The sequence below is a fragment of the Miniopterus natalensis genome, chromosome 10 (genome assembly GCF_054644295.1).
Source record: "Miniopterus natalensis isolate mMinNat1 chromosome 10, mMinNat1.hap1, whole genome shotgun sequence".
Taxonomy (NCBI): domain Eukaryota; kingdom Metazoa; phylum Chordata; class Mammalia; order Chiroptera; family Miniopteridae; genus Miniopterus; species Miniopterus natalensis.
In genome coordinates, this window is record NC_142090.1 from 45370773 (window position 1) to 45388568 (window position 17796).

The 17796-nt window shown below is 36.0% G+C and overlaps 1 protein-coding gene across 2 annotated transcripts in view; it reads left to right on the top strand.

The window, feature by feature from the left end:
- The first annotated feature begins 2270 nt into the window (after window positions 1-2270).
- Window positions 2271-17796, top strand: part of ORC5 (origin recognition complex subunit 5) — a 78033-nt gene continuing 62507 nt past the window's right edge. For both annotated transcript variants that reach the window (XM_016219587.2, XM_016219588.2), the window contains exons 1-5: window positions 2271-2362; window positions 4875-4967; window positions 8647-8847; window positions 12539-12613; window positions 15540-15651. In XM_016219587.2, coding sequence (XP_016075073.2) covers window positions 2291-2362; window positions 4875-4967; window positions 8647-8847; window positions 12539-12613; window positions 15540-15651 — 553 coding nt within the window. In that variant the 5' untranslated portion in view covers window positions 2271-2290. The remainder of the gene's footprint in view (window positions 2363-4874; window positions 4968-8646; window positions 8848-12538; window positions 12614-15539; window positions 15652-17796) is intronic.

A 17796-nucleotide genomic window follows, 5' to 3' on the forward strand; every position in this document is an offset into this window, starting at 1 on the left:
CCCCCCCATCCTTTTCTTCCTCTCTCTCTAAAATCAATCAATAAATTAAAAAAGCTTTTTTTTTTTTTGGAACATGCAATACCTGAATATTTAGTCAGGAGCACTGACCTCTTTTCCCTTAGATTGTTAAATTAAAAAATGATGACAACCCAACAAAAGGTGTCTGGTGTGAATGAATCAAAATTAAACCTATGTTTTTGTCACATCGGTCAGCAAAATATATATTTTTTGGTGTGCCACAGAATTTTAGTAATTAGCTTATGAGTGCCATGAGATGAAAAAGGTAAGAAAATCGCTGGTTTAAGCCATTATTGTTTGAACACTGCAATAGTCTTTTTAACAAGTCAAATTGATTTTAGAGAGGAAGGGAGAGGGGGAGAGAGAGAGAGAGAGAGAGAGAGAGAGAGAGAGAGAGAGAGAGAGAGAGAAACATCTATTTGTTGTTCCACTTATTTATACATTCATTGGGTGACTCTTTTAAGTGCCCTTCTGGGGGATTGAACCCACAACCTTGGTGTATCTGGACTATGCTCTAACCAACTGAGTTACCCAGCTGGAGTCCTGCCTAAAATATTTCATTGGCTCCTTGTGGCCTCCAAAGACATAGTCCTTTTAGCATAACATAAATTGTTCCCAACCTGACCTCCTGCGACTCACTAGTTTTTTTCTAGTCCCTGATATGGGATTGCCTGTTTGCTCCCTTTTGTCTTTTTCTTGTGTTTTTGCTCTTTTGCTTAGAATTTCTTTGGTGGTCTCACAGGTGAACCTTTTCTCTTTAGATGCAGTTTCTTGGTTTCCTCCTCTGGGAAACTTTCTTAAATCTGTCCAGGCATAAGGCACTTCCTTTCAGGTCAACAATTATTTATTGTCTGATTATTATGGATGTACCAGGAACTACAGTATATACTGAAAATGGAGCTATGAAGACAGGGTTTCCTGCTCTAATAAAGCATCTGGAGAGGGAGACCAACATTTAGATGATTAGTTATACTTTTGTTAAATGCTATAAAGATGTAGTGCTATAAAAACGTTTAACAGTCTTAAGAGGGTGGGTAAGAGCTAGCTTCCCTTAGGAAGAGATATTGAAAGATTTGATGGTCCTATTGTACCGTTTATCATTCTCTCAAAATATTTAGGCAACTGTATTTAAATTATTGCTTTAAATATATAATAAGAAATTCTAATATATTATAAGAATTCTAATATATTATAAGAAAATCATGATTATGAAAAGATCCTGTGGGTCATTAGAAACGCAAGAATCTGATCATGATGTCCACAATTTAAATCTAGGTATACCAGACACTAAGCATATAATCTTTTACTTCTAGCAATAACTCAGCTAGTGCTGTTATTATTCATGTTTTATAAATAACCAAGTTGAGATTCAAAATGAATGGTTCAGTGATTCTTCCAAGTTCTCTGTTCAGAAGTCATCAAGTAGCCCCATCCCAGGGGTTTCAGGAGCCCAAGTCCTCTTTTCACTACACACTTGTCTAATTGTTTATCTTCCCAGAATCTTCTAGTGTCTGGTTTCTGGCAGGCGTTCCAAGCATACATGCATGAGAAAGCCTTATGCTAAAGGTTGCAATATTTTCACTTGTTGCCTTCACCAACCTACACGAGGACTTCCTCCCTTAGGGAGAGGCGCTCCAAGATCTGGTTTCAGGCTTGCACCAAGACTAGCAATTCCAAGTTGCTCAATCCCATTACACTCTCTCTTTTACCACCCGCCCAGGATAACACTAATTTCCCACACCCTTCTCAAGGAAAAAAATCCGAGTCTGTCTTGCCCATGCCCCTTTACGGGTGCGGGCCTCCGCTCCACGCCGGCCTAACATTCCTCCAGGTCTAAAGTTCCCGGGTAATCAAAATTTCTAAACTTGGGACCTCAAGCAGGGAAAATCGAAGCCAGGGTTTCGCGGATCATTGGGAGCCCACAGAGCCCCCTTAGCTCTTTCAGTCCTATCGCTGTAGGGCCATCCTCGCGCCCTCTCGGCATTTGGGTGGCAAAGGCTGCGGATGGAGATGCCCAACCCGAAGCTGCAGCCTGGGCAAAAACCCTCCCTCAGGAAAGCTCTCAGAGAACCGTACCTCACCCATTGAGACTAAGGCGGGGCAAAGCTACGCGTGCGCGCTGACGTCACGCCGACGCACGTCCGCGCTGGCCCCACCCACAACCCGCCGCCGGGTTTCCGGCGGGAGCGGGCGGTGATGTGGAGGTGAAGCTGCTGCTTGCTTCGTGAGACTAGCTGGCCGGGGGCTGCGCCGTCCCCTGGTAGCCGCCAGAATGCCTCACTTGGAAAACGTGGTGCTTTGTCGCGAGTCCCAAGTGTCCACGTTGCAGTCACTATTTGGAGAGGTATTGTGGCCAAACTATCTTTTCCAAATCCCGAGGCAAACGTGTCTGTGGTCTTGCGATGTGTTCTTTTTTTTTCTTGTGTGGGTTGAGCATCTTTTGCGTTGAGGTAGGGAGCGTTGTACCGTCTATCCTACTTCACCCAAAGTAACTCGTGTTAGTCCCTTTAAAAGACCACTGCACCGGAAGCACCGGCCTGCACCGCAGGATGTTGGCACCGGACGTGTTCGTTTGCACGCGCCACACATTTGAAATGGTGTTAACCCAAGGTAGCCAGGCATCAGTTGCTTCTTATCTTCCCCAACTCAACAAGATTTTATACAGCAGGAGTGTTTGCAGATGTAACTTCGCACAATTTAGTGAGGTAGTTGGTGTAAGTCCAGTGTGGATCGGTGGTGGTTTTCAAGGTGTGGATAGGAGAGGGCCAAAGCAGTGCTTCAGGTTTGAAAATTAAGCGGCTTTTCCAGAATTGTGAAAGCCCTGAAGAAGTCTAGTCCACACTTCTAGACTCGCAGTTCAGATGCTGTTGGAGAGAAGAGGTTAAGGGTCTTCTTTGGATGGACACCCATAGGAGAGTCCTTTACATAGGCAGTAGGTAGCATTCACCAATTCAAAACTTATTTTTTATTATATTCTCACCTTTGGGGGAGGCCTTTTGATTCCTACACAGTATTTAGACTTGGAATTAATCAGACTTGGATCTTCTCTGTAAGGAGAGTAAATGAGAGTTTAGAGTTATGCTCATTATTTCACCCCCCTCCCCACTCCCCATTTTCTGGTTTGCCTGCTTAAGTCCTTTAAGTACTTTCATCCCTGGAAATGTTGGATGACAGTCTGAGGTTTAGTCATAATGCTTTCAGTTACAGTTAGCCATATTATCACTGAGCCGTTTTTTGGGTTATTCCCTATGCATTCCTTCCCTGGAGTTGATAAAACCAGGTCACTCCAGCCAGAAGTGTTCCTCCTGAAAGAGAAATATTGGCAAATAGAGATTAGCAGTGTCAACATGGTATGGACCACAGAAAGGGTTTTGTCCTTTACTCTTACTGCAAATCATGTTTAACAATATTAATACCACTTTTCCGCAAGGTGCTGTGCACGTGGGACATACAAAAAACTAGTTCATATGTTTAAGCAGATTTATTTATTTGTTCAACAACAAATATTACTGAGCACCTTCTCTGTGTCAGGCATTGTGCCAGATTCTGGTTTATTGCAGTTTATGTTAGGGAGTTCTGTGAAGGTGAAAGGTTAAATAACAACGCAAAAGTTCAATTTAATTCTAGGGAACAATAGGAAAGATGTTATGAGGTGGGATATTATTAAGCACCAAATAGCGGATGCAGACAAGTGTGGCAGGATTCCAGAAATGGAGAGTTTTAGTGTAGCTTGAAAAAATTTGCTGAAGAATGTCTTGAACTTTAAAGAATTAAAGGTGAAATATAGTATTTGTTTAGCGAGATGTTCAGCAAGTATGCGTTTAATTCTTGGGACAGAATTTTTGAGCCAGTTAATTTACAAGATTGTTACATACATTTTCAAAAATGGATTAGTGTATTAAAACATTAATTTTTAGTTTATTTAGAAATTATTTTCCTGTATAAATCTTGATTTCCAATATGTGTTGCAAAAGGAAATGTATAACTTAGTGGCCAGAATGTAATAAATGTTTATGACTATTATTGTAGTGGTATTTGATAATCATAGAGACTCTACTTTCTCATGAAAATTGCATCATTTAATTTTCTTGTAATTATTTTTAAAATGTATATCATCTCACTAGACTATGAACTCTTCCAAAGCAGATTTTGGCTTTAACTGATATTTATACTCTTCATTGCATCATTGTTTTCAGCATTTAATAGGTGTCTAATAAATGTTCATTACGTGACTGAAGCATATTTGTAGTATTGCTTTTTGCTAGGCAGCTGACTCTTAATGTACTGCAGAAGAATCTTGAAATTGATGCCCTGGCTGGGTGGCTCAGTTGGTTGGGCATTGTCCTATGCCCCCATAGGTGGCAGGTTTGATTCCTGGTTACGGCACATGCCCAGATTTCGGGATGATCCCAAGTTAGGGGCATGCAGGAGGCAGCCAATTGATGTTTCTCTCCCTCTCCTTTTCTCTTTCTCTAAAAGTCAGTTAAAAAAAAGATAAAAATGGATTATGGTCAAATTATCCTTGAAAAGTCTCTTAAATTGCCTATAAAATCTCCTTTGAAAATATAACAGTTTGTATATATAACCTGTACAATAATATAAAAGTGTGGGTATATATACTATATAATATATAAGCCAAGTATAATTTTTCAGAAATTTTAATTTCTTATCAGAGAAAGTGCTTAAGACTTGAATTCAAGTAAATTCAAAGTGTGGTGATGACGCCACTCTATACTCATTGTTAAAATAATGTGGATTGAATATTTTACTTTACCATATAAAACTTTCTTGCATGTTAATAAATATTTATTTTCTCTTTTGTATGTACAGACTGACAATCATCTTTTCTCCCCTAGAGACATCATTTCAGCCTTCCATCCATTTTTATTTATGGACATACTGCCAGTGGAAAGACCTATGTCACAAAAACTTTGTTGAAAACTTTAGAGGTAAGAATAACCCCAAGCTCAGTATTAATTGATTTGTGTTCAGAGTCCTAGAAATGGAAGGGATCTGGGAGATTATTTAGTCCCGTTTACCTTTCTCTGAAGGAATATCATCTACATAAAACATTTCTGACCAACTTTTGTTTGAATACCTTCAAAGACTATAAACTTCAGAAAGGATTGTTAGATAACTTGAGCCTTTATGTTAGAAAGTTATTTTTTATTTCATTGGCTGATAATATTTGGGAAGAACACATATGATGATAAATTCTTCACAAAATATTAAAATCTTTTTCTTTTACTTTTTTTTTAAAATTTATCTTTATTGTTGAAAGTATTACAGGTGTCCCATTTTTCCCCCCCAGTTGACCCCCTCCACCTCACTCCCACCCCTGCTCCAGGCCTTTACCCCATTATTGTGTGTGTCTATGGGTTATGCATATATGCATATAACTTCTTTGGTTAATCTCTTCCCACCCTCCACCCCCTTCCCCCTTCCCCCTTCCCCCTTCCCCCTTCCCCCTTCCCCCTTCCCTCTTCCCTCTTCCCTCTACCCCCTGAAATATGATCGTCTCTTGCATGTGTCAATGTCTCTGGACCTATTTAGTTTGTCAGATTCTTTTGTTCATTAGCTTCTTCTTAAAGAAGATCCTTCAACATTTCCTGTAGTGCTGGTCTGGTGGTGATGAACTCCTTTAGCTTTTCCTTGTCTGAGAAGCTCTTTATCTGACCTTCACTTCTAAATGATAGCTTTGCTGGATAGAGTCATCTTGGTTGTAGAAAATCTTTTTCTTTTCCATTGTTGTATTTATAATATTTATACTGATAATCCTGAAGCTCCACAGATACAAAACTGACTATCTCATCTTTACCCTGCCTTTCTTCCAATATTGCCTATCAGAGTGAATGGTGTCAATATTCACATAGTTGTCAGAACTTTCTCTTTACTCCTCTCTCATCCTTGCTCTTCCAGTAAATGGAACCAGTAAACATGTTCTACTCATTCTGCATTATTAATATCTTGACTTCATGTACCTTTAATCATAGTCATTGGTAATCAGCTTCATTTACCATTGTTTCTTCCATGTATTTCTGCAACAATCTCAGTGCAATCTGTCTTTCACCCCATACCAGTTCATGAAAATCTCACTTAAGATCATTAGGAAAATATTTAAGTGCTTTGTCTGATATATAAGACCCCAGATAAGCAGATTCAGTTTATTTTTCATAATCTCTAAGAATTTGGACTGGAGAGTCAGGCAGACTCATGTTCTTCTTCTGGATTTACCACTTAATGCTTTCCCTATCTGAAAATGGGCCAATAGTGACAACATTTGGAATTGTTGTGAGAATTAAATAAGTTAATACATGAAAAGTGCTTAGTATGGTACTTAGTATGTAATAAGCACTCAATGAAGGTTAGCTGCTATTATTAATGACTATTTCCACACCGTATGTCATGTTCTGGGCCAGGATGAGCAAACTTTTTCTTAAGGGCCAGATAGTAAATATTTTAGGCTTGTAGACCATATAGTTTCTATCACAATTACTCAACTCTGCCTTAGTGTGAAAGTAGTTGTGGACAATATCTATCTGAAGAGGTATGGCTGTGTTCTAATACAATTTTATCAAAACATGGCCAGCCTGTAGGCTGTATAGTTTCATTTTCCCAATCCTAAGCTCTAGCTCTGAGGGTGCACCTTTTATTTAGCATACTAAATTACTTATAGTTCCTGCTCTGACTTTCAGGCCTTGGCACATAATGCTCCCTTTGCTTGGAATAGCTTCCCTGTATTCACTTGCTCGCCTCTATTATGCTGTTGCTTGGCAAATGTTTATGTATTTTGCTAGATTTTCTTGTACTTATACCTTGGGAAGCCAGTCTTGACTCTCTAAGGCAGGGGTGGGGAGCCTTTTTTCTGCCAAGGCCCATTTGGATATTTATAACATCATTCTCAGGCCATACAAAATTGCCAGCTCAAAAATTAGCTATGAAAAAAGCTCCTAGATTTATTGAATTTCAAGTCCTGCCTGTTGTTGCTTTGGCAGGGCCAGACCAAATGATTTTGAGGGCCATATATGGCCCTCGGGCTGGATGTTCCCCACCCTTGCTCTAGTGTGTGTTAGATTCTCCTCTGTTGTGCAACCTAAGCATTTTGTGCTTAATTCTGTCATAATACTTAGCCCTTTTAGCTGTTTCATTGTATTTGTGTTTTGCTGGCTCAAGACTGAGTTTCTTGAGATTATCCTCATCACAAAGCACAGTGTTTGACACATATCAACTTGTGAAATTTAACCTTTGATCCCTAAAAACACCTGTGCATTTTAACAGTGTGGATGCCTGGCATTCATACCAGACTCACATCTGAGTGTACAAGATCCTGGATCAGGCATTTGCACTTAAGAACCCTGAGTATGAAGTGTCCATATATATATTTACATAAAAGCGTGAAAACTGAATAAGGAAGTTATATAGTTAAGGCATATATTTCACTTTTTAACATTATAATTTTTGCTGCTATTTAATCATTGTAATTAAATAATGACTATTAGTACTTCTGATACAAGTACACAAAGAGACCCTTAGAATATGCTGCCATGAAAGGTCATGCATAGTACACAGATGGTCATAAGCAAGACACTTATTCAGAATGGAGCGCTTGTGGCTTCTAGTTCATAAAGGAATGGGAATAAAGGAAGTCAGCAAATGATGGTAAAACTGTGCCTAAGTAAATATAATGTAGCCTTAGTTTCACCATTACTCAGAGAAAGAAAAGCGCCCTTATTGGGTGAGATTTATAGGATATCACTAAAAATAGTTATAAGTTCCATTGCTTGTGCCAGTGCTACAAGTTGTCTTCCTCTGAATGATCAGTACTGCTTTTGTTATTTCATCATGAAAATCTGTATTTGTGAGCAAGCCTTTTGTTTCCTTGTTAATTTAGGAATTACCTCCATTTTGATAGTTATCTAAATAAAGAGCTAGTTCTCAATCCTCATAGGAGGATTACTATGGTGTCTAACTCTTACATTTCTTTTTTTGATCTAGGTTCATTCATCATTAAGGACATAAAATTCTAAACGTGAAATTTCTACTAAGAATTTTAACATTCAAATGTGCTTGGGTTTCCTTATAAGAATTTTTTAGAGGAAAATACAAGTTTGCTTTGAATCCCTGTAGGAAACAAATGTCAAACTCAAATAATTGAAATGAGTTTAATGAAGAAACTATTTTACAAGGGTTGAAGAAATGTTAAGGGAACCAATAAGGGATGGTGAAGCAGTGATAGCCTTTACCTCTCCCAGACCTGAACAGGCCACAGGAGGGAGTTGCTATCAAACTCCCACAAGAACTGTAGCCTTTGACTAACGGCTACGCACCTGGGGCTGTGGCCTTTGGTGGGGCTGGAAATCAAGGAAATAAATATTCAACTTCTCTCTCTTACTACTCTCCTTTAGTCTCCTGCTGGTTCTTCCCATCGGCTGAATCCAGTCAGTGCCAAAAAATAAGAGAGAGTCTGGGTGATACAGTGTGTAATGTTCAGACTTCTGGGACACAGAGCAGGTTGGAAGATTGTGGGGTATAGGTTTAAAAGGGCAAATGGGAAATATCTAGCAGAGTTACACTTGTGTATGTATGTGTTTTTTTCTACTTACACTTTTTTTTTGTTTTTGTTTTTAGCTCCCACATGTCTTTGTGAATTGTGTTGAATGCTTTACCTTGAGGCTGCTTTTGGAACAAATTTTAAATAAGTTGAATCATCTTAGTTCTTCAGAGGATGGATGTTCTACTCAGATAACCTGTGACACATTTAATGATTTCGTTCGCTTGTTTAAACAAGTAACCGAAGCCAAAAGTCTCAAGGATCAGACAGTATATATTGTAAGTATTTAATTTCATATATTATCTCTTATTTGAAAACTGGTTTGTTTATTAGCTCATTTTCCATATATTTGTTTTGAGTCATATACAAATTTGTTTTAAGTCTCATATGCAGTGCTCTATGCAAAGTGCTTTGGGATACAAAAATGTTGTAGGTGTATTTCTTATCCAAAGGAAATTTTGGTTTAATAGAAGAGTTATGACATATAAACTGACATATGACTATATGCAGAATGTGATCTAATAACCATGAGATACAAAGTACTGACTTAGGCATATTTGGTTTAGCTTCAGGAGGTGATAACATTTGAGACAGACCGAAAAGAATGATTAGAGTGTTAATAGGATGAAACTGAGGAAGAGGGATTTCATTTGGAGGAATTATATAAGCAAATGCATACAGATGGGAATGAATGTCAAATAGTCTAGTTTTAGTGGGTTATAAGTTTGAAGGGAGAAAAAGGAAGACTAGAAAGGTAGGTGGTGGAAGATCGTTATTTCATTTTTCTAGTTAGTGAGAGAAGATAGTGACAATTTTAGAGCAACAAATGTGCTTTAGGAAGATTACTCTGAAGGCATATTGAATAGGTGGGTTGGAGGGGGTGAATGAGCGAAGGCCAGAAGAATGGTTTTGAGGCGTTTGTAGCTGTTTACATTAGAGGAAATTTGGGCCTGGACTAGAGTTGGGCATGATATGCAGAAAGGAATAAATGGAAGAGACAGCAAAAGGTCAAACTTGTCAATTGTATATGGGTTAGGTTTGTGGGGAAGGATGAATCAACTAATTTTTGGTTGGCTAAGTTTAAATTGTAGTTGTTACATCAATGTGAAAATCACCAGCAGATAGCTAAAAATGTAGAGTGTTTTACATTAGTGAATTTTTTATAATACTTTAACCTTTTTAAGAAAATGATTGTCTATGGAATTGGAATTGAATGGAGTATTCCAAGCAAAGAGGTTTATATGAGAGTACAAAGATTAGAGCGTGCCTTGTATATTCAAAGAATATCAGGGAGGTCATTGAAGCTGGAATAGTTTAAGTAAAGGGGACAGTGGTAATGTTGAGAATCAATGGAAGATTGCAAGGATAGAAGCATGTAGACTAGTGTTATGGATTGATTTGTTTCCTCCAGAAATTCATACATTGAAGTTCTAACTCCTGATACCTCAGAATATGACCTTTTTTGGAAATGGGGTCATTGCAATTCTAATTATTTAAGATGAAGTCATACTAAAGTAGTTTGGACCCCTAATTCAATATGATTGGTGTCCTTATAAAAAGGAAGTATGGAGACAGACGTGCACGTGGAAGAATGCCATGTAAAGATTGGATTTATGCTGCCATAAGCCAAGGGACTAGCAGAAGCTAGGAGATAGGCCTAGAACAGATTTTTTTCTCTAGCACTTCAGAGGAAGCACAGCCCTACCAACACCTAGATCTTGGACTTCTAGCTTCCAGAAATGTGGAACAATAAATTTCTGTTGTTTAAACCATGCTATTTTGGTGCTTCGTTATGGTAGCCCAGGAAACCAGTACAATTAGTTAATGAGGTATTTTAATAATCTAGGGAAGATATCATATTGGCTTAGACCAGCTTAGTAGCAATGGAGGTGGTAAGAAGCGGTCTGGATATATTTGAAGGTAAAGTTGACAGAATTTTCTGATAGGTTGAGTGTGGAGGAGGGAAAGAAATCAGGATGATTCAGAAGTTTGTGTGCACCTGAAAGGATGGAGTTGTCAGTATCTAAATGGAGAAAACTATAGCAAGTGGGGTCTTTCTGTGGGGAAAAGAGTAACCAGGAATTTGGTTTGCAGCATGGTAAGTCCTACAGAGATGTTGAATTGGCACTTGGACATTTGAGTTTGAGGCCAAGGGAGGTCCAATGTGGAGATGGTTTTTTTGAATTATGAACATAGAGGAGATGATGAAGAAAAAACAAGGAGATAGAAGAAGTCAGTGGTGTACCAAGAAAGGTTGGGAGAATGCAGTGTTCTAGAAGTCTTGCTAAGCTGCCTTTTCCTGGCCATTTGGCTAGAGAGAGCAGACTTTTGGGGCTTTTTTGGTCTATGCTTGTTGGCCTTTCTGTGTTACGGCTTCTTCAGCTCTACATCTGGGATATGTGAGGCGATCAAGACAACTTAGGCAGTTTACTGTCTGACATGAGTTGCCATTCCTCTGATCTGAAGTCCCTAGCTGGTCTGCTTACTTCTCTTCACCTTTCAGAACCCTGCTTCTTTTATATATAATAGTCAAGATTTTTAGTTTCACTTGGGAGAAAGAGTAGGAAAAAGTACATTTATTCCATCTTTTCGGAAGCAGAAGTCTTTTTTTTTTTTTTTTTTTTAATGCAAGTGCATAGTGAAGAATACAGCAACTGTTAGTACAGTTTGGCATCATTACCATTTTGAATTATGCTAAAGAGGCTCTAGTTTAACTTACTCTTGCTTTTGCACCACCAGTGCAAACGTCAACATGGTGAAAAAGGCAAATCATATTTTAATATTACTATGAAAATAATTTTAACCTTGCCAACCTCCCTCCCCAGGGGGCCACAGATCACCCTTCAAAAACAGTTGGTCTTTCCCTGAGGTAGGGTAGGAGGCAAGATCATTGGTGGAGAGGAATTTAAGGAACATCCACCATATCAGAAGAGGGTCATTCATGTAGGTTTGAAATATCAAAAAATATATAGGAATTTTATTAGAGAAGCGATAGAAACTGTAATATTTGAGAATGAGGAGGAATGACTGCAGAATATGTGAATGACTTCAGCAAGTAGAATTTCAAATGGGTGACATCCTCAAACAGGTTTTTAAAAAATTTTTAACTTTTTTTAATGGAAATTTTAAACATATAAAAAGAATAGTATAGTGTACCCAAATGAATCCATTACTAACATGTGGCCAGACTTTTGGGTCATCTGTACCCCATTCATTGTTCCCTGAGTCACATCATGTGATCCATTAAAATATATGTATGTACTGCATCTATCCTATATATCTCCTATATTATGTATATCATATATATGTTATTCTTAAAACTATGTACCTGTACTGTATCTCTATAGTATATGTACTATATATCTCTAAAAGATAAGTACCTTTTTAAAAAAACACAGTCCTAATAGCATTATCTTAACACTGAACAAAAATTTTATCTTTTTTAGCATGATCCTTTATCCAGTTAAATAAACAGAGTTTAGCATGCAGTTAAACTTCAAGCAAGAAGAGTTGTACATGATGAGATTCAGAATTTTCTGTGTCTTTCTCTCAGGTCAGAAAGAGCTGTAATTTTTGTTCACGGTAGACATGTTTCTTTTATCAAATGGAAGAGAAGAATGCACATGGTCGTATTTCTTAGAAACCTAAGAAAATGTCCTTAGAGCACCTTATATCATTATCTTTTTAATAGTATACCTGTAAAATAAACCTTTTTAATGGAGCTCAAAGTCACTCATTTTCTACTTAGAAATTTGAGTTAAAACATGTCATAAATAGTCCCTTTTTAACTTATTTGACCTATTTAAAATGTCTTCCACAAATGTAAATAGCAATTAAAAAATTAGTTTTTCTTTTTAACATGGAATGTTCAATTCTTGAATTGTACATTATTAATATTTATAATATTTGTAAATGTTTTGTAAAGGGCTTTGCAAATTTATATTGATGCCGCTTTTCTTTTTTTATAAGGTTCTAGACAAAGCAGAGTATCTAAGAGATATGGAAGCAAATATTTTGCCTGGGTTTCTTAGGTTGCAAGAATTGGTAAGTAATGAATGAGAGTTTTTTCCCTATGGCCTAATCAATAGATTGTGTTGTCAACTTTTTTCCTTTTGCCAATTTGATAGGTGAGAAATGACACACATCTTAATATATTAATTTGCATTTCTCTATTATGAGTGAAATTAGCATTTTTTCAAAGTTAAAGCAATTTGTGATTTGATAACAGTTCAATTTTAGCTTTTTATTTATAATTGTAAGTGACTAACCCTGCTTTCTAGTGAAAGATTTTAGGTATTTGCTAGAATAAATGGCAGTGGGCTAGACTTTGAACTTCCTGCAAAAATTTAAAAATTTTCTTTTCAGTAATTTAAGAAAATAATGATATGCCAATTCTGGATCATTTCAAATTCTATATATGGTCACTGTGTCAGAACCAGCTTTGTATTTTAATTTACAATTGTGTTGGCATTGAATGGTATTCGTACTACTCTTATTGTCATGACCTGGGAAAAGAGCATGCATCTTTCTTCATGTGTGTATGTGTCAGGTGAAAGCCAAGTATTATTACTGCAAAAACAGGGTTTTACAGTAGTTTAAATAAAGAAATTGGTGAGAGAATTCATTGTTCACCAATATCAGTTGGTATAGGAATGCTAAACTCAAAATAACTGTGGCTGTTTCTTATTAGAGTCATGTTCACAAAGCGAGCAAAGATTTTGTTTGAGCAAAGTATTGTTCATCATATTCAGTTATTATTAATTTAAATTTTTTTGGTTTTCTAATTTTTCATGAACTTATAAATTTATGTTGGTTTTATAATTTCCTAAGTGCTTTGAGAATAAATAATTTATATTTACCTGGTTTTATGGCTGTATTATTTAAGTATTAAGTAACATTATAATAAATTTAAGGATATTTAGGGATAGTGCTTAGAGTATTTCCAACTTTGAAAAGTTAAACACATTGCTCAAATTTGAGAAACTGCTAGAAGTTCAAAGAGGCTTTCCACGTGCCACTGAAACATTATGTGCCTAAGGCCGACTCCTAAAATTCACTTTTAGTGATAATTTTCTAGGGATAATATGGAAAGGACTGGAGGAGATTAAGTATAGTTCTTGGTGGCTTATCTTGGAAATTTTCTGTCACGGTCCAGCCTCTTGCAGTTTGATTAGCTCTTGGCGTTTTACTACTGAGATCAGGAATCCATCTTGTTTGAGCAATGTCTCCTCCTCTCTTTTATTATTTTGTTGTGTTTGCGTGTCCACGTCCAATATTTCCCATTGCTTTGGTCTAGAACTCCCTGTAAGGAATCCAGAGGGCATTACTGCTATCCTCTTGCCCTTCCAGGGTAGCTTGCCCCATTTTTTCCTGTCATGTCCAGTAATGGTGATTATGCGTCCCTTCACAGTAGTTAGGTGTTTTACTTTTGTTTTAGTCTTAATTAGGGAAACTGAAGAAAATTAAAAGATGTACAGTAATATTCATTCTACCAGGAAAGAGAATTGTTGTCTCACATTTCTGAATACCTGCCTGATTTTTTTTTAAATGTATTTCATTTAAGAGAAATATAGCAAAAGCATTTTCCATTTTTTATATTAAATATTTATGTGAGTAAAATGAAGTTTAAATTATGATGGTTGCTGTATATTGCAGTACTTTCAGATGAACAGATGAGAACATTACCAACTTAAAATCCTTTCAGACTGACAAATACATTTTTTTAATCTCTCAGTATTTTTAACTGATTTTATAAAATGCTTTTGAAGAATCATATCTTAAAACAAAAACAACTCAATGATTTGAATCAAAATTGTGTTTAGAGCATACTTTTTTACCCCTATAGAAATAAATTCAAGGATTCTTAAAAATTAATGAATCTATAAGACAAAAAAGCATTTGAAAGTAAAAATATTTTTCTTTCATAAAGATGCTATATTTTTTGTCAGCCAAAAGAATTTTTTCTAACTAATGAAAAGTGGAATATAAGATTATATATAAGCTAGGAATCAATAAATATTAAATTACCATCAAAGTACAGTATAATTTATGAGATAGGGCTCTAAGAATAGTTATAGAACAAAACAGCTTTCACTTTTTAGTTTTAATTATGGAAACTGAAGAAAATTAAAAGATGCGCAGTGATCTCCACTCTACCAGAAAAGAATTCTTGTTGAAGCTGCTTGTCAACTTGGGAGATGTCAAAAAGGATATGGGAAAAATTAAAATTTGTGTTGAGAATGCAGAGGTATCTATAGATAAATTCTAACTAGCATGCATAGGGCATTTGTGGCCACTCTGTAGAAAGATAACATACATGGTGGGCTGTTCTCTTAATGTTCTTTTTCTATACTAATTATAATTTCTAAATATACTTCAAAAGATCTCTGTTTACTTAACATTGGTATTTTAGATCATACTTGTTTGTGTTTTTAATGTATATGCAAAGTCAATTTTACTTAATAATTTGTGTGAAAATACCCTTTAAAAAAACTTAAGTTTTTCTAACAGTAATAATGTGGTTACATAATATGGCTTAATCTGTTTTTCTTCAACTCATATTTCTTTTTTTCTGGGTTGTTGTAGCCATTTTCATAGTGAGATGTTAAGTTTTGCCTTTTTTGTTTATTAATTGAAAGCTAATGATTTCTTTGAAAATGCCTATAAAAAGGTTTTGTCTTAATTATTTATGCAAATGTGTTTCTTAAATTCTATAAGTTGTAGCTTCATGGGTAACTGAAATGCTGATTAACCTAGAAGTTTTATGGAAATTCCAAGTAATTATGTATGAAAATATACAAGTGGATGAACTCCTTGATTAGGTTTTCTAAGTGTGGCATATTAACATGCAAATAATTTGTTATATGTTGGAACTTGGCTCAATTTACTTGAAAGTAAAATTCAAATGAAATTACTGCCCTGATTAAGATTTTTAAATGCAAAGTTACTTTTATTTCTTTTTCTTTTACAGACTGACAGAAATGTGACTGTTATCTTTCTCAGTGAAATTATTTGGGAAAAATTTCGTCCAAATACAGGATGCTTTGAGCCATTTGTCTTGTATTTCCCTGATTATAGCATAGGTAAATTTTAAAACATTATTTTGACAAGTGATATTCAATATAATAGTCTGTGGAAGATTAAGCTAGCATGTTCAGATGGGAATACTCTCATGTCTTAATCTGTTAAAGTTTACGTCCAATTTAAAATAAAATATTGCTTATGTTTCTACATTTATAGAGGTTTTATTTTGGAACTCTGAGGGGTTATTCTTGTGTAATTACTACAATTTTTTGAATAAGCACTTCTCACATATTTGTGCTAATGGTTTGTTTTCACATTTTTTAGCTAGTACGTTCAAATGTAAGTATTGCAGTTGTAACACCCATACAAATAAGAATCAGACTAGGTTGCAAAGCACGTTAAACTGAAATCTTTACTTACCATGAACTTAGCTTAAGTACTATGTAAGATGTATTTTTGATTTTGTAAATCTCATTTTTTATTATTGTAACTCTTAGAGTACCAATTACTAGCCCTTGTGTTTCTCTTTTTTTTTTGTTGGCTTGTCTTTAATCTTAAATTTTATAGATCTTGATGGTTTTATTTTTGGATAAAAACAAAAGCTTTTTGTGTTCCTGAATAGTTTTGTAGATTAATATTGGGATGTCACTATACAAATATGATACTTCTGATTCACAGAGTATAACTGTGAAGCATAAGATTGTTAGTAGGCTTTGAAAAAAATTATCATTCCTTGACCTTGGCCTCATTAACACTATCCTTCTGACCTAATCAGCTGTAAATATTCGTCGTTAAGATCAACACCTTTTTGCCTATTTTCACAAGAACAGCAATCAAAAAACACCTTCTGCGTTAACTAATTAACTGAGATTTTTAACAAAGAACCCAAGAATAGATGATTGGAGCCCTTATTTTAAATAGCTTCTCTTTCTTTTTTTTCTTTCTTCATTGCTTTTTAGAGAGAGTGGAAGAGAGAGAGAGAGAGAGACCCAGAAATATCGATGTGAGAGACATGTCGTTTGGTTGCCTTCCGCACACGCCCTGACTGGGCTGGGGATCAAGCCTGCAACTGGGTATATGCCCTTGGCCAGAATCAAACCTGGGACCCTTCAGTCTTCGGGCCAACTCTCTGACCATAGAGCAAACCGGCTGGGGCTCAATAGCTTCTCTTTCATGAAAATCACAAAATAAGAAGAGGAAACAGGTAGGAAGAAAAGAACAAATCAAAGGATCTCATTAAAAAGTTTTATTTGTACCTATGTCATTATTGTTTGAAGTTACATTTTTTCATGACCCGTTTTAGGCTTCAGTATTGAAAAATTACTTAGAATATTTAAGAAGATTATAAAAAATGCTGATTTTGTACATCTTAGTGAAGTTGGATTAAAGTGTGGTATGAATTATAGAATTTGATTAAAATTTTAAAAAGTAAAAAGATACAAAGCAGCATAGGTAGAGATAATTTAAATAACTAAAGTGATCTTGCCAATTTTATCGATTTTATTTTGAGAGAGGGAGGGAGGGAGGGAGATGGAAACACTGGCGAGAAACATCATCCTCAGCTCCTCCTGCACGCCCCCTACTGGGGATCAAGCCTGCAATCCGGGCATATACCCTGACCAGAAATCGAACTGGTAACCTCTTGGTTCCTGGGTTGATGCTCAACCACTGAGTTGCGCTGGCAGGGCAATCTTGTCAATTTTAAGAGAGTGTTGTAAGCTAATAGATTTTTGAAAAGTATATCATAATGGAGCTAAATTTAATCTGATCATTAAATTCAAGTTCCTTTTACTTTTGAAAATTTTTTTTCTTTAAGCAAAAATACCATAATCACACAAAAAGGCATTCAGAAAGGAAGCATTAATTGATAAGCCAAATTAGGGTTAGAATAAGTAAGCATGGAACCAGGGCAAGAAGATAATCTTAGTGACTAAGTCATCTAACTGTAATTTGGTACATATGTCATCTTTAGGAATACGGTGTCTGATACTGAGGATACCCCCTCCACTCAGCAGTGACACTAGGGGCAAAATTTGGAATTCTTGCTTTCTGGTCTCTGCTACAGGAAGATTGCTTGTGTTTTGGAAATGCATTTTTTTTCTTCAGGCTGATTATAATGCAGTTGATCAGGTTTTTGGTTTAGTTATTGTATCAGTTAGGATAAGTTATGCTTAATAATAACAATCTGAAAATCTCAGTGACAT